Source organism: Stegostoma tigrinum, chromosome 4, assembly GCF_030684315.1.
Source record: "Stegostoma tigrinum isolate sSteTig4 chromosome 4, sSteTig4.hap1, whole genome shotgun sequence".
Taxonomy (NCBI): Eukaryota; Metazoa; Chordata; class Chondrichthyes; order Orectolobiformes; family Stegostomatidae; genus Stegostoma; species Stegostoma tigrinum.
The window spans coordinates 25,852,729-25,875,967 of record NC_081357.1 but is presented as its reverse complement, the minus strand read 5'-3'; the positions used below and the strand labels follow the sequence as shown (position 1 = coordinate 25,875,967).

General features: G+C 42.1%; 1 protein-coding gene across 2 annotated transcripts in view; it reads right to left on the bottom strand.

Annotated features, from left to right (window-relative positions):
- The window catches only part of ak9 (adenylate kinase 9), a 298,446-nt gene that overhangs the window by 48,027 nt on the left and 227,180 nt on the right, over window positions 1–23,239 (bottom strand). For both annotated transcript variants that reach the window (XM_059645225.1, XM_059645227.1), the window contains exons 30-33: window positions 18,212–18,425; window positions 10,277–10,478; window positions 9,004–9,150; window positions 4,675–4,892 (exon numbers count right to left, since the gene is read on the bottom strand). In XM_059645225.1, coding sequence (XP_059501208.1) covers window positions 4,675–4,892; window positions 9,004–9,150; window positions 10,277–10,478; window positions 18,212–18,425 — 781 coding nt within the window. The remainder of the gene's footprint in view (window positions 1–4,674; window positions 4,893–9,003; window positions 9,151–10,276; window positions 10,479–18,211; window positions 18,426–23,239) is intronic.

Below are 23,239 nucleotides of genomic sequence, written 5' to 3'. Positions count from 1 at the left end.
TCCATCATGGGCCTCCTGCAGTGCCACAATGATGCCAACCGAAGGTTGCAGGAACAGCAACTCATATTCCGCCTGGGAACCCTGCAGCCCAATGGTATCAATGTGGACTTCACCAGCTTCAAAATGTCCCCTTCCCCCACCGCATCCCAAAACCAGCCCAGTTCGTCCCCTCCCCCCACTGCACCACACAACCAACCCAGCTCTTCCCCTCCACCCAAAACCAGTCCAACCTGTCTCTGCCTCCCTAACCTGTTCTTCCTCTCACCCATCCCTTCCTCCCACCCCAAGCCACACCTCCATCTCCTACCTACTAACCTCATCCCACCTCCTTGACCTGTCCATCTTCCCTGGACTGACCTATCCCCTCCCTACCTCCCCACCTATACTCTCCTCTCCACCTATCTTCTTTTCTCTCCATCTTCGGTCCGCCTTCCCCTCTCTCCCTATTTATTCCAGAACCCTCACCCCATCCGCCTCTCTGATGAAGGGTCTAGGCCCAAAACGTCAGCTTTTGTGCTCCTGAGATGCTGCTTGGCCTGCTGTGTTCATCCAGCCTCACATTTTATTATCCTGGTTATTATAGACCAGTTAGGCCTTACTTCAGTTGTGGGTAAAGTGTTGGAAAGGATTATAAGACATAAGATTTCCATAATCATCTAGAAAGGAATAATTTGATTATGGATAGTCAACACTGTTTTGTGAAGAGTAGGTCGTGCCTCACAAACCTTATTGAGTTCTTTGAGAAGGTGACTAAACAGGTGGATGAGGGTAAAACAGTTGATGTGGTGTACGTGGATTTCAGTAAAGCGTTTGATAAGGTTCCACATGGTAGGGTATTGCATAAAATATGGTGTCTTGGGATTGAGGGTGATTTAGTGGTTTAGATCAGAAATTGGCTAGCTGTAAGAAGACAGATGGTGGTGACTGATGGGAAATGTTCATCCTGGAATTCAGTTATTAGTGGTGTACTGCAAGGATCTGTTTTGGGCCCACTGCTGTTTGTCATTTTTATAAATGACCTGGATGAGGTCATAGAAGGATGGATTAGTAAATTTGCAGATGACAGTAAAGTCGGTGGAGTTGTGGATAGTACGGAAGGATGTTGCAGTTACAGAGGGACATAGATAAGCTGCAGAGCTGGGCTGAGAGGAGATTAATGTGGAAAAGTGTGAGGTGATTCACTTTGGAAGGAGTAACAGGAATACAGAGTATTGGACTAATGGTAAGATTTTTGGTAGTGTGGATGAGCAGAGAGATCTTGGTGTCCATGTGCATAGATCCCTGAAAGTTGCCATTCAGGTTGATAGGGTTGTTAAGAAGGCATATGGTGTATTAGGTTTTATTGGTAGAGGGATTGAGTTTCGGAGCCATGAGTTCATGTTGCAACTGTACAAAACTCTGGTGCGGTCGCACATGGCGTATTGCATACAGTTCTGGTCGCCGCATTATAGGAAGGATGCAGAAGCATTGGAAAGGGTGCAGAGGAGTTTTACCAGGATGTTGCCTGGTATGGAGGGAAGGTCTTATGAGGAAAGGCTGAGGGACTTGAGGTAGTTTTCATTAGAGGGAAGAAGGTTAAGAGGCGACTTAATAGAGACATACAAGATGATCAGAGGATTAGATAGAGTGGACAGTGAGAGCCTTTTTCCTTGGATGGTGATGGCTAGCATGGTGCTGGGGGGACATAGCATTAAATTGAGGGGTGAAAGATACAGGACAGATGTCAGACGTAGGTTCTTTACTCAGACAGTAGTAAGGGCGTGGAATGCCCTGCCTGCAGCAGTGGCAGACTCGCCAACTTTAAGGGCATTTAAATGGTCATTGCATAAACATATGGATGATAATGGAATAGTGTAGGTTAGATGGGCTTCAGGTTGGTTTCACAGATCAGTGTAACATCGAGGGCCAAAGGGCCTGTACTGCGCTGTGATGTTCTATGTTCTGTGTTCTAAACAGCCCTGAGTTTTTTTTTGCCTAATTCCCATTGACACTAGATTTGCTTGGATTACTTAATGCCACGCTTGGACAAATCTGGCCTCAGTGTCAACCTCATCTCTTGTCATGCTACCTCCTATAAATTGTGCATAAATGTTCCCATGGCTTCTTGGATGTCCTTTAAAATGGCAGCATTCGCCTTGTACTGTTTTTCCTCATTTTTCCTACTTTTCTACAGAGAGTTTCATCTCCCAAGATGTTGCATGTTTCAGCAGCCTAGATCCTCTTCAGGTTTACACAACCTTCTTCATTATTAAATAGTTTAATGCTTCATATCTACAAGTTTTAAAAATTTCCCTAGTTTGTCAATAATACTTCCATTGAGGATAACAAACTTGCTACTCCCTAAACACGATCTACCCTGTTGTAGAATGACAACTGAGCCACACCACCGAGCAAGTGCTGAGTCACTGCAGCCTGCCTCAGGTCTCCTCAGGCCCAAGATCTTTAAAGTTATTGACTACAAACATCTCAAGAGCTCTTGGCTGAGTAATACTGGGCCTCCACCCATCCTGATTCTTTCCTGTTAGGTTAACAGTGCCTGCTCCCTCATCTTGCTAATGGTTCTTGTGCAATGTAGCAGGAGATAGTTCATAACCTCAGGCAGTCAGCCATCCACTTATTATGGGGACAAACAGTACAAGCTAGGACAGTACAAATGACAGTAAAGACTGCAGATGCTGGAAGCTTCAGTAAATAAATAGGGAGCTGAGAAAGCACAGCAGTCCAGGCAGCTTTGGCCTCAAACGGTGACTTTCCTGCTGCACAGATGCTGTTTGACTGGCTGTGCTTTTCCAGCTCCACATTTATTACTTCAAGCTAGGATGGAATTCTGGCAGATTTGGCAGATCTGATTGCCCTGCATTCCCACCTACATTTGAGAACCTTTCACCTAAGAAGGGGAGGTGATGGCCTAGAAGTCTTATTACTGGATTATTACTTCAGAGACCCAGATAATGCTTCGGGGATCCGGGTTCGAATCCTACCACGGGAGACAGTGGAATTTGAATTCAATAAATATCTGGAATTAAGAATCTAATGATGACCATGAATCCATTATCAATTGTCAGGAAAAACCCATCCAGCTCACTTTATTGCCATCTTTACCCGATCTGGCCTATGTGTGACTCCAGACCCACAGCAATATGGGAGACTCTTAACTGCCCTCTGGGCAATTAGGGATGTGCAATAAATGCCGCCTAGACAGCAACAGCCTCATCCTGTGAATGGATAAAGAAAAAAAATGAATAAAGAAAACCTTCTTGTTTATCAAGAATCTGTTCATCTCTGCCTTAAAAAGATTCAAAGGCTGCTTCCAGCGCCCTCTCAAGAAGAGAATTCCAAAGACTTACTGTAAGAAAAAAAATCATTATACTGATCTCTGACTTAAATAGGCAACCCCTTACTTTTAGATTATGTCCCCTGGCTCTGGAACCTCTCAAGAAGAAACATTCTTTCTAAATCCATCCTGTCAAGACTTCTCAGGGTTTTACATGTTTCATTCAAGTCACCTTTTATTCTTTTTAACACTAGCAGATACAAGCCCAGCCTATTCAATTTTTCCTCATAAGACAACTTGCCCATTTCAGGTATTAATCTGGTAAACCCACTATAGACATTTCCAATTAATTTACAAGCTTCCTTAAATGCAGAGGCTTATACTGTAGATGGTACTCCAGATGTGGTCTCACATTTGTGAAGCATAACCTCCTCATTTTTGTACTTAATTTCCCTCACAATAAACAATCACATTCTATGAGCATTGGTTATTGCTTGCTATTGATGCTTGTTAATCTTCTGTGATTTATGCACTAAAATTCTCAGTTCACCGTGCAAAGTGTAGAGTTGGATGAACACAGCAGGCCAAGCAGCATCTTAGGAGCACAAAAGCTGACTTTTTGGGCCTAGACCCCTCATCAGAGGTTTGACAAACCTCAGCTCACTGTGCATCTTGGAGCTTTGCAATTTCCACCTATTTCAATAATGTGCTTTTTTTTTATTCTTCCTATTGAAAATGACAAGGTCACGTTTTCCCACAGCATTCTACATTTGCCAGATTTTTTCCAACTCAATCACCAGGAAATGGCTGTCACCTCTTCTGTTGTTTTTAAACAGGTGTAGTGTTTGAGCATGTTCTTTCTGCCTGTCCTGTGTATAAACATATATATATATATATATGTTCTGCAAGCCCAACTGATAGTTCTGGGCCTGCTGTGTTCATCCAGCCTCACATTTTATTATCTTGGATTCTCCAGCATCTGCAGTTCCCATTATCACTGATAGTTCTAAGTTGGTAGTCAGTGTAATGTTTTGAATACTTAGGATTATTTAGCTAGTTCATTTCTCAGGACAATGCCTTGATCAGTCAGAGTCAGCTCACTTGATCAAAAATTTAAATAAAGCTTGGATGTTTACTGCCAGTCATCATTAACTAGTGCACTCTCCATGGAATGCCTCTACCATTCACAGTCCCCAAGCAGCACACTCCTCTCATACTACTTAACAATTGTTGACTTTTTACTTTAATATTTCTTGCAAATTATCCTGTAGGTACAAGACGAAAATCTTTATCAAAATACCTCTTTTAAAGCAATTCTCAAGTCCTATACAATGAGATGACTGTTTGAATATTAGAATATTTAAATTATTATTAAAATTCTTTTTAAAGTTCAAACTTACCTTCTTGTATTCTTTGCAGATATAGTTCAATCAGTTTCACACTAGTTTTAACAATTTCTAGCACGTTTTCCCACACCCACCATTTGCTGCGCAGTGCATAAATAATGTGCCAATTTTGATGCTCCACTTGATAATATTTCCAGATAGCACTAATCTCATGAATATACGATGAGTTTCGAACAGTCAGAATTTGAGAACTGTCATGGAGTGGATAAGTCCTGTCAAGCAAGATGAAAAGGAATGTAACACACCATGCGTATGAGGCAAAACATTAATGTTAAAATATGATTAAAATTGATGTTACTGAAAATTGGTCAGATCTACTTTTAAAATTGAGTAACCAACAGAAAATGAGGCTGCACTGTGGTGAGTAGCATTCCAAAATCTGACTTAAAAGCTTTGTTTGTCTTTCATAGGACATTGTATGCATTGATAGCCCAGACCCATTTGGTATCTGTCCCAAGTGAAGTTGTACATATGGAATCATTTTGCGAAATTCTGTGAAATGAATGGAAACATTTCTATGGGTATGATATTTAAATTCTGGTGTTTAAATGCAACAATGAGTTTGATACTCTGATCAAACAAATCATCCATAAAGATCCTACAAGTTTCTTGTCTTTTACTCAGATATCTCCAGTTTCTTTTTCCCTAATAGAGGCAGAGCTCTTTTCTAGATGTTCCACAGGAAATTAAATCAAAGGTAGTAATGTAAATATAGCATGGATTAATAAGGCTGTGGATGTAATTCAGTGTGGTGTCACAATGCTCTGAAAATTATCTCCCCAGATAAGTACTTTAACAAGTGAATTTCAGTCAGGATAAATAGAATATTTATTCAAATATTAAGAATTATAAAAATAATAAGATAGCATGAGGGGGATGTGCAGCAACTCCAGAACAAAGGGGCTCATGTGATCCACGGTAAATGCATTTACACCAAGTTTCTGCAATTGAACAAATGTCTTGTTCAGAGTTATTGTGTTGGAGACCATACTGCAGACTCTGTGACATATCATAAGAAGGATAGTTATCCAGGCACTCCAAGAGGGCAGTCACAGTGCTGAAGATTGTGTCATTTGGTTTAGTTCAAGGTTAGGAACAAGGTGGCATAGCTACAATTGGGGATGATATGAGATCAAGGAGGAGCCTGAGACCTTGCAACTGTCCAACGGTTTCAAGATTCCTGCAGCCTGTAGAGACAGAAGTGGGTCGTGTAGGGTGGATGAGTGAACTGACCATGGCAGCCAGGTATAGAAAGCTATACAGACTTAAGGGGTGAGTGAATAGGAATGCAGTGATAGTAATGGACAGTATAGTGAGGGGGGATAGACACAGTTCTCAGTAGCCAAAAGCAAGAATTCAGAAGGCTATGCTGCTTGTCTGGTGTCAAGGTATGGGACATCTGCTCTGGGCTGGACAGAAACTTACAGTGTGTCCGAGGATCAAGTTGTCAACATCTTCTTATGTGCCAATGATACAGATAGGATTCAGAAACATGTTCTGAGTATACAGGATAAGCAACTAGGAGTTAAATTTAAAAAGCTGAAACTCCAAGGTAATAATTTCTGGATTATTACCCAACCTGTGCGCAATTTGGAGAAGAGTAAATAAGATTACAGAGTTAAATGTAAACTGAAAGATCTGTTTCATGGAACACTGGCACCAGATATGGGGAGCTGGGAGGTGCACCTGAACCATGCTAGGACTGGTGTTCTGTCAATTTATAAAATGAGGTGGTAAAGATGGTTATGAATCAAATAATAGGGCTGAGAAATCAATGTGGAAAAATGTTATTAAAGAGACAGGACAAGCAAGGCAATAAGGTAGCAAAAAGGGAATTGACAATCTAAGCATGGCAGAAAGGGACGGAATGTGCCAGTAGATTGGGCCATGGGGTTGCAAAGGTAACAAAAAAATACAGAATTAAAGTAATTTTATCTGAATGCACAAAGCATTCACAACAAGGCAGATAAATTGATGACACAAATAGATGAAAATAGATATAATCCAGAAGGTTTCGAACTCAGTTTCAGCATTATTAGTAACAGTTACAGTGAAACAATATCAGCAAAAAGTATATTAGTGAGAGAGGATCTTCAATTGAAAGATCAAGTCCCAAAATCAGTTTGGATGGAGCTAAGGAACTGCAAGTAGATAACACTGGTAGAAATTGTTTATACATCACCATACAGAGATGGTAATATAAGGTACTCTATAACTCAACAATTTTTGTACATTAAGAATGAATTGATTATGAATCTTATTATAAAGGATCCTCCAAGGAAGAGTGGCCATAATATAACAGAATTTCACATTATGTTTGAAAGTGACATAGTTCAATCTGAAATCAGGAGTTAATCTAACAAAGCAAAGTATGAAGGGATCGGGGAACATTTGGCTGCGGTAGATTCGGAAGCTACATTAAAAGCTATCATGGCAGATAGGCAAAAACGAGCATTTAAACACTGAATATTGATCTACAGCAAATTTAATGAACTGATAAAGAAAGAGAAAATAAAATATAAAAGCAAATTAGTAAGAAACATCAAAGTGCACTGTAAAAGCTTCAGTAGGTATGTCAGAAGGAAAAAAATAACCTAGACAAACACAGGCTCACTGCAGGCAGAAAGATGTAAATTCATAGTGAGGAATAAGAAAATGGCTGACGTACTAACAAATACTTTGTCTATCCTTGCAGAGGAAGGTACATAAAACCTCCCATAAGCAATGGAAATACAAGAAACCAGTGAGAAAGAAGAACTAAAATAAATTAGTATTCATGAAAAAAGTAACACTGGACAAATTCACAAACTGAAAATTAATAAATCTTCCTGAACCAATGTCGACAATCAGGAATATGGAAAGAGTTAGCAGTTGAGACAACAGATGCGTTGGTGGTCATCTTCCAAAATTATACAGGTTGTGAAACAATTCCTATAGATGGTAAGGTAACAAATATAATCCCACTATTTAAAGCAAATGGGGAATTTCAGATCTGATAACATGACATCAGTAGCAGGGAAAAGTCTATAATCTATTTAAAATGATGTGATTACTGCACATTTAGAAATAAGGATAGAATTATTGTGTTGTGGGTGTGTGATTTCTGTACATTTATAACATTTATTTTAGGGTTTGGATTTTGAACATGTAGCATGTTTGTTGTGATCTATGTGTATGAGAGGGATTAATAATGAACTTCTCAGTCTTCCTGGAGCCTTGATTTCGAACCAATATGTGTCCTACAAAAGGTAACTGGGACCCTCTTGGAGTGGTGATGTTTGTTGAATAGGCATGGCTTGCGTGTTGTTTGGAGGAGTCAAGAATTTATTTTTTGCTTGAAAAACGCCTACAGATAGGAATGGCTGTGAGTTTTCGTTTGCACAAGGCCTGGATGAATGATGGGTTAGTTCTCCTGAAGAAGGGAGTTAGTTCAGACCAGTTAGGAAATAACAACAGGTATTAGAAATAACAGGTTTTAGATTGAAAATTTCAGACCAGAAGACTGATCTCAGTGAACACAGAAAATTCTTACAGAGCATGACAGTGTAGATGGAAGAAGGCTGTTTCCTCTGGCCGGGACACCTGGAATTGGGGGAATAGAAGCTATTTAAGACATTTAAGATGAAAATGATGAGGAAACTTGTCATGAGAGTGTGGCAAATCTTTGGAATTTTGATCCAAAGGGCTGAGAAAGCTTAGTAATTGAGTATTTATAAGATTGAGGTTGGTAGATTTATAGGTATTAAAAATATCAAGGGATATCTTTGTAATAGAATGTCCAGAGGTAGATGGCAATGGTGAGAGAGGACAGCTCAAGTATTTGTGCCAGGACCTCCAGCAGAAGCAGATGGTGACTAAGAAAGAGGCATTGGGCACAGCATCTGGGCAGTCAAATAGGCTCTCTCTGGAGGAAACGGTGTCTTTGGGAGAAGCAGGCCTCATGGGAAGAAGGAGAACTGATTCCTCAAGCAGATGTGAATCACAGGTATAATGTCCAAAATGTGTCTTTCTTGGTTAACCTTAATTTCCCTTCAGGTTAACAATGACTGGATGCCAATGGAATTACAAATCTCTGCGTCATGATCTTTGGGTCTTCCATGTATTCAATCTCATGTCATTTGGAAATAATGTGGTAAAATGGAGTTGACATAGAATATTAGTCATTATCTATTTGAATGGTGGAGCAGGGCAAGCCACTGAACAGCTTATTCCTGTTCTTATTTCGTATGTTTCAAATACTCTATCCTAATCTAACGTTTATGGTTACATTCATATGAATAGTCACAGGTACTTTGCGTGTCTGAAGCATGTATGGCTTGTTACCTGTCTGGTGACTTGCTGTCAGTGAGACCTCTTTTCAAAATCTCTTTTATATCTGCTTGAAGTTCTATAATTTTAACAGGTATTATTTTACAATTGTTCATGAGATTTATTTGATGTCTGGTCACTGGATAACCATCTAGGACAAATCTGTAAAATTAAAATTTGTAGAGACAATTAACTTAATTCATTGTGCTTAACCAGAAAGTTTCATCCAAGATGATAATACGCTACTGATATACTAGGTGAAGCATAAAGTCACTTAAAAGGGGTGTGGGGTGGAATGGAGGGGGTATGTTGTGGTGATAGTGGTAAAGATACTCAGATCAAGACTTTGGTCAGGTTTTGGTTAGAAGGTCTTTGGACAGTAGTCAGGACTAGAAATGGCCATCAGGATCTAGATTCCCTGAGTGTTGACTGTGACAGCACTAGTTGCATTGTCCTTTTTGTTACCTTGAATTGCTTGTATCAGCCATAGCTCATGTAGTAAGATGGTTGCATTTTGGAGGTATAAGTCCTTCTCCAAGACTGAAGTTTAACAATCTAGGCTAACATATTAGCTCAATACTGGAAGTGTATTACACTGTTAGGGGTGTCACCTTTTAGATGAGATGTTAAAGCACAGCCCTATAGTCGTAAAAGATTCCGTGGCATGAGAAGCAGTGGAGCTACCCCTAGTGTACTGGCCAATAATTAGCCCTCAATTGTTGTCACAGAAATAAATTATCTGGTAGATTTATAGCTATTAAAAATATCATGGGATATTTGTGTAACAGAATATCCAGATGTAGATGGCAATGGTGACAGAGGACAGCTCAAGTATTTGTGCCAGGACCTCCAGCAGAAGCAGGTGTCACACTGTCATTTATGGGTGCATGCTGTGTGCAATTTGCCTTCATTACAACAGTGACTGTACTTCAAACATTTCATCAATTGTAAAGTGCTTTGACAGATGTAGTGGTTGTGAAAGGTGCTATGTACAAATTGTTTGTTCATCCCTACCCAGAGGTAAAGGAAACCTCTTGTTTATCTTTAACTAGAAGTATTGTACATTTCTTACTTGTCATTTTAGAACTGTTGCACCTGAGAAACATAATTTAATATTTCAGCCTTTGAGGAAAAGTTTGGACAGCCCCATCTAGGGTAATAACTTTATAACAGAGCAAGTTGACATGGAGCTTTTAATGTTTAATGCAACTGTTAATACAAAAACGTGACAACAGAAGAAAGATTTTTTTAGATAGATGAAGAGAATTTAAAAATAATTGAAACATACCCTCTTGTGTTGCATATGACATCCATTAGGATGAGTTCAATACATTTTATAACAAATTCATCTGGTACTACCAATCCCTTTTGCAGATGTTTCAAAATGTGAGTAGCCAGTTCAGTTTTCTTCTGAGTGGCCAGAATGGTGCGAACAGCTTCTCCTGCTGAAATACGTAGAATTCCAAACTCACTGACGAATCTCTTAGCCACTGTAACACAAACAATAGGTATAACCTGAGGATAAATGATATAGCCTAAGTAATCACAAAGAAAGCAGATATAGAGAAGACAAAACACAGCTACAAAAAAACAAGTTGTAGGTGCTGTCTTTGGCCCATGAAGGAATGTTAATAAGGCTCATCCAAGGTCATGCAGCATGTCAAGTATCATCAACAAGTTTAGCCAATCAGCCCTCCCATATATCCTCAACTTATAAGAATGCCCTTTGGCCTTTGAAAAATCCACAATGGGAAAAAGATTCTCAAGTTCTAACCTGTCAATGCCTTTCGTAATCCTATTCCTAACCCTCAATGTGCCTTCTCTGCTCCAAGTAAAGCAGACGTAGCGTGTCAAATGTAACTTCATAACTGAGACTCTTCATTCCATGCAACATTCTCAGATATGAGATCAAGAAAGAAGTGGTGTTGGGTTTCTTGAAGAACATTAGGGTGGATAAGTCCCCTGGGCCCAATACTATCTACACCATGTTATTGAAAGAGGCAAGATTACTGCGATCTTGACCAAGATCATGGCATCCTCAATAGCCATTGGGGATGTCCTGATGGACAAGAAAATAGGTTCAAGAAGGGGAAGAGGAATAATCCAGCACACTATACACCAGTGAGTCTCACATTGGTAATTGGGAAGCTACTGGAGAGAATTCTTAGGGATAAGATTTATGTTAGGGACTAAACGCGGCACAGTGGCTCAGTGGTTAGCACTGCAGCCTCACAGCACCAGGGACCCGGGTTCGATTCCAGCCTCGGGCGACTGTGTGGAGTTTGCACGTCCTCCCCGTGTCTGTGTGGGTTTCCTCCGGGTGCTCCGGTTTCCTCCCACAGTCCAAAGATGTGCAGGTTAGGTGGATTGGCCATGCTAAATTGCCCATAGTGTTCAGGGATGTGTGGGTTATAGGGGGATGGGTCTGGGTGGGATGCTTCAAGGGGCAGCACGGACTTGTTGGGCCGAAGGACCTGTTTCCACACTGTAGGTAATCTAATCTAATAACAAATATGAACAGTCAGCCTAGCTTTGTATAGGGCAGGTCGTGTCTTCCTAACTTGATTGAGGTTTTTGAGGAGGTATCAAAGGTGATCAATGAGAATGGAAGAGTGGATGTTGTCTATGTGGATTCTAGTAAGGCTTTTGACAAGGTCCCAAATGGTATGTAGAAGATCAAAATACATGGGATCCACAGTGACTTGGCTGCGTGGATTCAGAATCGGCTTGTTCATAGAACACAGAGGGTCGTGATGGAAGGTGTTTCTGAGCCTGGACAAGTGTGACAATTGGTGTTCTGCAGGTATCTGTAGTCAGACCTTTGCTGTTTGTGATATATTTTAATGACTTAGGTGAAAATGTAGATGGGTAGGCTAATATGTTTGCAGATGATACAAAGATCAGAGGAATTGTGGATCATATAGAAGGTTGTCAAAGGATACCATGTGATATACATTATTTGCAGATATGGGTGGAAAAATGACTGATGGAGTTTAATCCGGAAGGGTGTGAGGTGCTGCAGTTCGGGAGATCAAATGTTATGGGAAAGTGTACAGTCAATGGCAGGACCCTTATCAGCATTAATGTACAGAGGGACTTTGGCATTCAAGTCCATTGGTGGCACAGTGGTTAGAAATGCCTCACAGTGCCAGGGACCTGGGTTCAATTCAACCTTCAAGTGACTCTGTGTGTGGAGTTAGCACATTCTCCCCATGTTAGTATGCATTTCCTCCAGGTGCTCCGGTTTCCTCCCACAGTCCAAAGATGTGCAGGCTAAGTGGATTGGCCATGCTAAATTGCCCACAGCGTTCAGGGATGTGTAGATGGGTGACAGGGAAAAGGTAACGGGTCTGGGTGAGGTGCACTGAGAGTCAATGTGGACTTGTTGGGCCGAAGGGCCTGACCCCACACTGCAGGGATTGGATTCTATTCTATTCTAATAGATCTCCTAAACAATCAGGGCAAGTTGGTAACCACCTTAGAGCAATAGTCATAACAGCAAAAGAATACTCATCATTTTTCCTGAAGTACAGTTTATTAAAGGTAGATTTACATGGGTAAGAATCATCCTGTTTATGTATGCACATAATGTTGATAAGAAATTAAAAAAACAGAAACTGGATTATTCAGCCCTTTGAACCTGCATTACTATTCCAGAAGACAAACGAGCAGACTAGGTGGGATTGAGGTTCACAAGGAAGAGGTATTAGAAATCCTACAGAGGGTGAAGGTAGATAAGTCCCCTGGGCCGGATGGGATTTATCCTAGGATCCTCTGGGAAGCCAGGGAGGAGATTGCCAAGTCTTCGGCATTGATCTTTAACTCGTCATTGTCTACACGAATAGTGCCAGACAACTGGAGGATAGCAAATGTGGTTCACCTGTTCAAGAAGGGGAGTAGAGACAACCCTGGTAATTATAGACCAGTGAGCCTTACCTCAGTTGTTGGTAAAGTGTTGGAAAAGGTTATAAGGGATAGGATTTATAATCATCTAGAAAAGAATAAATTTATTAGGGATAGTCAGCACGGTTTTGTGAAGGGAAGGTCGTGCCTCACAAACCTTATTGAGTTCTTTGAGAAGGTGATCAAACAGGTAGATGAGAGGAAACCGGTTGATGTGGTGCATATGGATTTCAGCAAGGCGTTTGATAAGGTTCCCCACAGTAGGCTATTGTACAAAATGCGGAGGAATGGAATTGTGGGAGATATGGCGGTTTGGATCAGAAATTGGCTTGCTGAAAGAAGACAGAGGGTGGGAGTTGATGGGAAATGTTCATCCTGGAGACCAGTTACTAGTGGTGTACCGCAAAGGTCGGTGTTGGGTCCACTGCTATTTGTCATTTTTATAAATGACGTGGATGAGGGCGTAGAAGGATGGGTTAGTAAATTTGCAGACGACACTAAGGTCGGTGGAGTTGTGGATAGTGGCAAAGGATGCTGTAAGTTGCAGAGAGACATAGATAAGCTGCAGAGCTGGGCTGAGAGGTGGCAAATGGAGTTTAATGCAGACAAGTGTGAGGTGATGCACTTTGGTAGGAGTAACCGGAAGGCAAAGTACTGGGCTAATGGTAAGATTCTTGGTAGTGTAGATGGGCACAGAGGTCTCGGTGTCCATGTACACAGGTCATTGAAAGTTGCCACCCAGGTTGACAGGGCTATTAAGAAGGCATACAGTGTTTTAGCTTTTCTTAATAGCGGGACTGAGTTCCGGAACCAAGAGGTTATGGTGAAGCTGTACAAAACTCTGGTGCGGCCGCACTTGGAGTATTGCGTACAGTTCTGGTCACCGCATTATAAGAAGGATGTGGAAGCTTTGGAAAGGGTGCAGAGGAGATTTACTAGGATGTTGCCTGGTATGGAGGGAAGGTCTTATGGGGAAAGGCTGAGGGACTTGAGGCTGTTTTCATTAGAGAGAAGAAGGTTGAGAGGTGACTTAATTGAAACATATAAAATAATCAGAGGGTTAGATACGGTGGATAGGGAGAGCCTTTTTCCTAGGATGGTGATGGCGAGCACGAAGGGGCATAGCTTTAAATTGAGGGGTGAAAGATATAGGACAGATGTTAGAGGTGGTTTCTTTACTCAGAGAGTAGTAAGGGAATGGAACACTTTGCCTGTAGATTCGCCAACTTTAGGTACATTTAAGTTGTCATTGGATAAGCATATGGACGTACATGGAATAGTATAGGTTAGATGGGCTTCAGATCGGTATGACAGGTCAGCACAACATCGAGGGCCGAAGGGCCTGTACTGTGCTGTAACATTCTATGTTCTATAAATATTCAGCAGATCGACTCTACTCTGCCATTCAACGAGATTGTGGCTGATCTGCTAATCCTCAATATCATTTTCTTGCCTTTTTCCCATAACCCTTGACTCCCTTACTGATTAAAAATCTTTCTGTATCAATCTTGAATATAGTTAATGACCCAGCCTCGACAGCCCTCTGTGGTCAAGAATTCCACTGATTCACTACCTTGTGAGAGAAGAAATGTCGCCTTATTTCTGTCTTAAATTAAATGGTTAAATGTGTGTCCTCTTATTCTTGAAATTATGCCTAAGACCTAGACTCTTCCACATGGGGAAACAACTCTGTCAAATTCCCTAAGAATCTTCTTTGTTTCAATAAAGTTACCTCACAATCTTCTATAGGCTAATGAATACAGGCCCAACTTACTCAACCTCTATCATAATACAACTCCAATTCCAGTATCGTAAACCTTTTCTGGACCGCCTCCAATGCCAGTATATCTTTCCTCAGATAATGGATCCAAAACTGTTTACAGTATTCCAGCTGCAGTCAGGCTACTGTTTTATATAATTTTGGCAAAGCCTCCCTACCTTAATTCTCCATTCTCTTTGAAATAAAGGCCAACATTCCATTTGCTTTCCCGATGATCTGCTGAACTTGAATGCTAGTTTTTTTGTGATATATACAAGGACTCACCAACATCTCTGTTCTGTAGCTTTCTGCAGTCTTCCTCTATTTAAATAATATTCAGCTCCTCTTGTCCTTTCTGCCAAAATTGCATAACCTTACATTTTCCCACATTATATTCCATCTCTTAAGCTATTGTTCACTTGCTTAACTGGTCTTTATTCCTCTGCAAACTCACCACATGCCTTATCAAATGTAACCACAGCAGATCTTCTATATTAACACAATTTTTCTCCACCATCTTCATATCCCTTGATGCACTTAATACGTAGAAATGTACCAATCTCAGCCTTAGGCGTAATTGACCATCCTGGGGCAAAGAATTCCAAAGATTCACTTCCCTCTGAGTAAAGAAATGATTGGAGCAAAAACTTGAAGTTTTCTGATGGTTGTTGAGTTAACCATTTAATTCCAACTTTTGTAGTCAACAATCCCTCCAGTAATTCATGGCTTAATGCAGGCCATTTTTAAAATGTTAAATCTGAATGGAACTCTGTGGCTCCAGCTAACTCATATTGTACTGCTAACACATCTGTGTTCCATTCAGATTCTATAGGTCCACCACCTTACACCCACATATAACAGTATTGCCTTAGCTGTAAAGGCAGCTTGTTCTGATGGAACACTAAAGCTCTTTATATCTGGCCCAAACTAGATAGACTCTACTTGTGTATTTGATGATCCAGAGGCTGAAAAAGCTGTATTACTTGATTTGTGTTTCAAATTTGCAATTATATTCCAGATTAATGACAACCCAGTTGTTTTGGATTCCAGCTTTAGAAAGCTGAACAACACTAAACATAAAAAGAACTCATCAGTCAGCCAGTGACAGTAGGAACTGCAGATGTTGGAGATTCTGAGATAACAAGGTGTAGAGCTGGATGAACACAGCAGGCCCAGCAGCATTAGAGGAGCAGGAAGGCTGACGTTTTGGGCCTAGATTTCTGAAGAAGGGTCTAGGCCCGAAATGTCAGCTTTCCTGCTCCTCTGATGCTGCTTGGCCTGCTGTGTTCATCCAGCTCTACACCTTGTTATCGTCAGTCAGCCATTTCTCCCCCTTGAACACTGGATCCTTAAATTCCAAGCTTCTGCAACACGATTCAGCCATTTCAAACCTTCCTGAAGAGGCCAATAGGATGACTTCTTGGTTTAGGAATCTTGGGCACTTATCCATTTCCTAACAGTAGAACAGTGGTCTTGTGGTGCAGTAGTAGTGTATCTGCTTCTGAGCCAGAAGCCCTGAATCAAGTCTCTCCTGCTTGAGATGTATGTCATAAGATCTTTGAACAGATTGATTCTAAAGCAAAGTTTGTTTAGAGCAAAGTCTTTACTTTGAACGACATGGTTAAATGAGTGTCAAAAATATCTGTTACACCCCACTGCCCATAATAAATGATGTATGTTTTTATTGATTCCACATACGAGTGTAACCAATAATACCACTACAATACAGTTTTCAATCACAGTTTCACTACTTCTGGGTTGTATTTTTCTGGAACAATAATGATGATGCTATCAGCATTCACTATTACGATTGGATTAAGCCTACAGTAATTTACAGCATTCACACAAACATAATTAAACCTGGAAATCCAGAAGCTGATGTCAAACATACCCTGTTCTTCACACGGTGCATTTTTACAGTCTTCACTGATTGACTTGAAACTGAAAAAACTACAAGGGTATAAATTTAGGATTCAGGCCAGTAGTTCCATATATAAAATGGATGAGAGAGTTAGGGCTATTGTAGTTGGAAGTAAATGTGTTTTTAACACTGTAAATAAGTAGAAAATGTATTCATCTGTACATTCTGAATATAGTTTTGTCTGCCATTTATTCCATTCCCTCAATCAGAGAGTCTTAGAATCATATAGCAAGGAAACAGACCTTTTGGTCCAAGTCGGCTGCACTAACCTGATAGCATAATTTGATCTAGCCAGAATTTGGCCCATATCCCTCTAAACCCTTATTATTCATATACCCATCCAGATGCCTTTTAAATGTTTTAATTGTACCCTCCTCCCCTATCAACTCTGGGAGGTTCTTTCATACATATACCACCCTCTGTGTGAAAATGTTAGTCCATAGATCCTTTTCAAACATTTCCCCTCTCACCTCAAACCTATGCCCTTTCATTTTGGACTCCCCAACCCTAGGAAAAAGAGCTTGGCTTTTCATCGTATCCATGCTGCTTATGATTTTATGTACCTCTGTAAGGTTACTCCTCAGTCTCTGATATTGAGGGGTAAAAGCCCTAGATTACTCAGACTCTCCCTTTAGCTTAAACTCTCTGATCCCAGCAACATTTTTGTAAATCTCTTCTGCATTCTTTCAAGTTTAGTGGCATCTTTTCGACAGAAGGGCGACCAGAATTGTACACTGTATTCTAAAAGTGGCCTCACAAATGTCCAATATTGCTGCAACACAATGTCCCAACTCCTATACCCAATATCCTGATCCATGAAAGCAAGACAAATGCCTTCTTCATCAACCTGTCTACCTGAGACTGCACTTTCAAGGAACAATGCACTTGTACCCCTAAGTCTCTTTGTTTGGCAACATTCTCCAGGCCCAAGCCATTATTTGTATAAGTCTTGTCCTGGTTTATCTTACCAAATTCAACATCTCACATTTATCAAAATTAAACTCCATCTGCCACTCCTCACCCCATTGGCCCATCTGATCAAGGTCATGTTCTATTCTGAACTAATCTCGTTTATTGTCCACTACACGACCTACATTGATGTCATCTGCAAACTTACTAATGCTATCTCCTATATTCATGTCCAAACTATTTCTATAAGTGTAGCAGTGGACCCAGCACCTATCCCTGTGACACACCATTGGTCACAGACCTCAGTCTGAAAAGCAACCTGCTGCGACTGCACTCTGTCTCCTAACTTCAAGCCACTACTTTCCATATTTTCCAACGTTTAGTTTGAATTCTGTTCAAATGTAAATTATACTTCCCGTTGTGGATAGCAGCTCTGAAAATCAGCACTGATGGTCCTCTGCTATGAGTGCCACTTGCCCTCCAAATTTGTGTGAATGACATATAAGCATTCTTCTTATGTGGCTCAGTATCACACATTGTTTCATAATGCTCCTCAGAAGTACTTTCTTATGCTTCATTACATTACAAATGCCATATTAATGTAAGTTGCTGTTGCTGTGTGTAAGCTGACTGCACAATCTGGACTGATGTAGAGTTAGATCAATAGATAGATGATTTGCTTAAAGATACTTAAAATAAAAATCACAGTTAGTTCTGAAATCTTTACCTACCTGTACTTTTTCCAGATTTTGGTGGTCCTAAAATGGCAATCTTGATGGGTACAACAGGCCTGGGTTTAGGCTGGGAAATATATTTGAAAGGATTGGCCATGAATTTGTTTCTGTTCTCCTTGGTAGCAAAGTAATAAACATACTTGCGGTGGATAACAGGGAAGACATTATGGTGGATATCACGGAGAGGCTGAATTGAAGTTCCTTTGCTTAACTAACAAAAAAAACAAAAGTTTGTTTATTTTAAAATAAGCTCATTCTCTCTAAATTAGCAAGTTATCAAAAGTTATTTCATTTGAAAAATGTCAGTCACAGGCATTCTAGAGTCACATGTATTCTGCATGCCTGGCAAATTTTGTTGGTACATTTCTTCACTGATCACCTTTGTAGTTCAATAAGTAAACATAGTCAAGCAACACAAAATACACCGAATCTTTTAGTAATTCTCATTTATTTTGTAGTGAATTAAATAACTAGAAATTACAGGCTGAATCTTCCCAAACCCTGATTGATATGGACAATGGGAAGTTGGCAAAGTATGCAGGATTAATTGAGATTCTAGATGCTGAAGAGCAAAGGTCGAATTTTCCACTCAGGGGCTGAATGAGAATTTTGCCAATGAGCTCTGAGAGGCCTATTGTTGTGTATTTAAATCTCTTTAGCGCCAAATCTCACCTCATTTTACATGCCATTTCCTATTCTCTAATTTGGTAGACAGAAATTACAAAGCAATAATTCCCATCATGAAAATCAGGGTGAGTATTTGGCAGTTACAGCTCACTACTTACTTCTCCGGGCCTCAATCTTGATCGGCAGTCCTCAATATCGGGGCAGGCTTCCTAGGGACTGACTGCCTACACAGCTTGTCTGTAGAGCTGGCATCCTCCAACCACCAACCTCAACACGTCATCTAGGCACACTTCATGTACAGGGACAGGCACTATCTTATGTAGCAGAGTAGCATGTATGTCAGGGCTAATGGGAACTGCAGATGCTGGAGAATCCAAGATAATAAAATGTGAGGCTGGATGAACACAGCAGGCCCAGCAGCATCTCAGGAGCACAAAAGCTGACGTTTCGGGCCTAGACCCTTCATCAGAGAGGGGGATGGGGTGAGGGTTCTGGAATAAATAGGGAGAGAGGGGGAGGTGGGCCAAAGAAGGAGAGAAAAGAAGATAGATGGAGAGGAGAGTATAGGTGGGGAGGTAGGGAGGGGATAGGTCAGACCAGGGAAAACGGACAGGTCAAGGAGGTGGGATGAGGTTAGTAGGTAGGAGATGGAGGTGCGGCTTGGGGTGGGAGGAAGGGATGGGTGAGAGGAAGAACAGGTTAGGGAAGCAGAGACAGGTTGGACTGGTTTTGGGATGCAGTGGGTGGAGGGGAAGAGCTGGGCTGGTTGTGTGGTGCAGTGGGGGGAGGGGATGAACTGGGCTGGTTTTGGGGTGCGGTGGGGGAAGGGGAGATTTTGAAGCTGGTGAAGTCCACATTGATACCATTGGGCTGCAGGGTTCCCAAGCGGAAAATGAGTTGCTGTTCCTGCAACCTTTGGGTGGCATCATTGTGGCACTGCAGGACGCCTATGATGGACATATCATCTAAAGAATGGGAGGGGGAGTAGAAATGGTTTGCGACTGGGAGGTGCAGTTCTTTATTGCGATCCGAGCGGAGGTGTTCTGCAAAGCGGTCCCCAAGCCTCCGCTTGGTTTCCCCAATGTAGAGGAAGCCACACCGGGTACAATGGATGCAGTATACCACATTGGCAGATGTGCAGGTGAACCTCTGCTTAATATGGAAAGTCATCTTGGGGCCTGGAATAGGGGTGAGGGAGAGGTGTGGGGGCAAGTGTAGCATTTCCTGCGGTTGCAGGGGAAGGTGCCGGGTGTGGTGGGGTTGGAGGGCAGTGTGGAGCGAACAAGGGAGTCACGGAGAGAGTTGTCTCTCCGGAAAGCAGACAAGGGTGGGGATGGAAAAATGTCTTGGGTGGTGGGGTCGGATTGTAGATGGAGGAAGTGTCGGAGGATGATGCGTTGTATCAGGAGGTTGGTGGGGTGGTGTGTGAGAACGAGGGGGATCCTCTTTGGGCGGTTGTGGCGGGGGCGGGGTGTGAGGGATGTGTTGCGGGAAATGTGGGAGACGCGGTCAAGGGCGTTCTCGACCACTGTGGGGGGAAAGTTGCGGTCCTTGAAGAACTTGGACATCTGGGATGTGTGGGAGTGGAATGCCTCATCGTGGGAGCAGATGCGGCGGAGGCGGAGGAATTGGGAATAGGGGATGGAATTTTTGCAGGAGGGTGGGTGGGAGGAGGTGTATTCTCGGTAGCTGTGGGAGTCGGTGGGCTTGAAATGGACATCAGTTACAAGCTGGTTGCCTGAGATGGAGACTGAGAGGTCCAGGAAGGTGAGGCATGTGCTGGAGACGTCCAGTCCCTATATACCTGTATTCCGCATGCAGATGGCCTCAAGGCCCTCCACTTCTTCCTGTCCCGCAGGCCCGACCAGTCCCCCTCCACCGACACCCTCATCCGCCTAGCTGAACTCGTCCTCACCCTCAACAACTTCTCTTTCGATTCCTCCCACTTCCTACAGACAAAGGGTGTGGCCATGGGCACCCGCATGGGCCCCAGCTATGCCTGCCTCTTTGTAGGTTACGTGGAACAGTCCCTCTTCCGCACCTACACAGGCCCCAAACCCCACCTCTTCCTCCGTTACATTGATGACTGTATCGGCGCCACCTCTTGCTCCCCAGAGGAGTTCAAACAGTTCATCCACTTCACCAACACCTTCCACCCCAACCTTTAGTTCACCTGGGCCATCTCCAGCACATCCCTCACCTTCCTGGACCTCAGGGGTCCTTCCAAGTCAGCCACAGACAGTCCAGGGGAATTTGCTCACTAAACTTCAGAGGGGTTTATTGGGGTCAACACAGTAGCAGAGAGGTTGGAGAAGTTGTTACGAGGATTGGAGACAGCATGCTGGTATACCGAAGCGGCAATTTTGTAAAGAGAAACAACTGAACATACAAGGCTGAGAGACGGTAGTAGATTCGACAACATGGGTTACTGCATTAACTGTGACCACCACTCTATCTTTGATGGGGGGGTGCCATTGGAGTTTATAGGCAGTGCGAAGAAAAAAAGGACTTAAAGTTTGAGGGGGGGGGATGTAGATTACCAGGCTGAGTTTGCAATTTATTCTGTAAAATGCAACCAAACTGTAAGTGCATAAGGGAAATGGAAATTGCCTGTGACCAGCCTGGGTAGACCCCACTGGATGGAGTAAGAGTTTTCTTTCTGTTTCAGCACGTAGTCCCTACTTGTGAGAGATCTGAGATCTTTCAATGCCTGACACAGGACAGATGGAAGACATCTGAAACCATGATAAGTGTATGTGAAACACATACAGTATCTAACTCTGTGGATTGAAAGTCCTGGTCACAAGCAAGCTTGACAACGTCACCAGTCATTACAAACTAATCATAATCATCTCTGTGAACCGAAGCAATTGTCGGAGGCCTTTCAGCTGCAGGAGACAATTCATAAGAATCCAAGGTCTCAGTAGGCTGCACAAGGCCACGGATCTCAATGCCTTTCACCTTTAACTCCACTTATTTATGGTATACTCTTTAGTGCTGCCTTTCCTGGGTTATGTGCTAGGTGAGGTGGAGGAAAGGGGGCAAGGTTTCAGCAATCCTTCTGTACTTAAAACCTTCTACTGTATTTGCACAGCGTGGCTTCTAGTTCAACGGCCATCCGTGTTGGAGCTTTCCATATTCCATTGTACAGACGACAAAATTGAACTGTCATTTATCTCTCTTTTATTCATCTATAGGGTGTAGGTGTCACTGGCTAGGCCAGAACTAAGTGCCTATCTCTATTTCCTTGAGAAGGCAGGTATGAGCTGTCTTCTTGAACTGCTGCAGGTCCATGTGCTGTATGTTCCTCTGATCCTGATTGACTTCAGATTTGCTCGAGCACCTTGGTGCCACACTTGGTCAAATGTTGCCTTGATGTTAACGTCAGTCACTCTCACCTCATCTCTGGAATTCAGCTTTTTTTGACTAGAAAATGATGAAGGGTCTAGGCCTGAAACGTCAGCTTTTGTGCTCCTAAGATGCTTCTCGGCCTGCTGTGTTCATCCAGCTCCACACTTTGTTATCTCGGATTCTCCAGCATCTGCAGTTCCCATTATCTCTGAGAGCAGTAATTGGTCAGGTTGGATTTGACCTGCTTATTATGTACAGAATAAACTTGGACACTTATCCACATGCCAGTAGGAATGCTGGGTGGATGCTTATGTTATAACTGTACTGGAACAGGTTGGTTAGAAGTGCAACAAGCTCTGGACAAGTCTTCAGTACTATGACCAGAATGGGCCTGCTGAATCCAATGTCTTTAGGCATTTCTTGATGTCATGCAGATTGACCTGAATTGGCACCTGTGATGCAGGGATCTCTGCAGAAGACCACAGTGGATCATCCACTCAGCAATTCTGGCTGAAGATTGCTGCAAATGCTTCAGCCTTCTCAGTGTGTGGTGCAAGTGCTGACTGCTCACACTACTGGCTTATTCTGTTTCTGAATTCTGCAAACAGATGTATTAGAACTGTGACTAGCACAGCGGGGGTCATCATCACTGTGGTTGCAGTGAAAAACTGAGGAAGAACAGATATGTGCCAGGAAGTCCATAAACAGCACCGGTGCCTATGATGTGGCCAAATAGCCTTCATTGAAGATCTCCTCAGGATGTGGAGGAGGTACAGGAGGCTCAGAGTCTACCATCCTAGATGCTATTTCCTCCAGATGAATGAGGTGCATTGTGATGTCAGGTGTGTGATTTATATACATTTCAATGTAGTTTATTTTAAGTTTGGATGTTTGAGTCAATGACTGAAGGTTTAATGATTAATTTGTAAGTATTTTGTAGCTGTAGTAATTCCTTTTTAAATTGTGTGAGATAGGTAACCTCTCCCAGGGCTGATGGGTTTTTGTTTAAATTAGGAAAGATTATGAGTGAGTAATTACACAGAATAG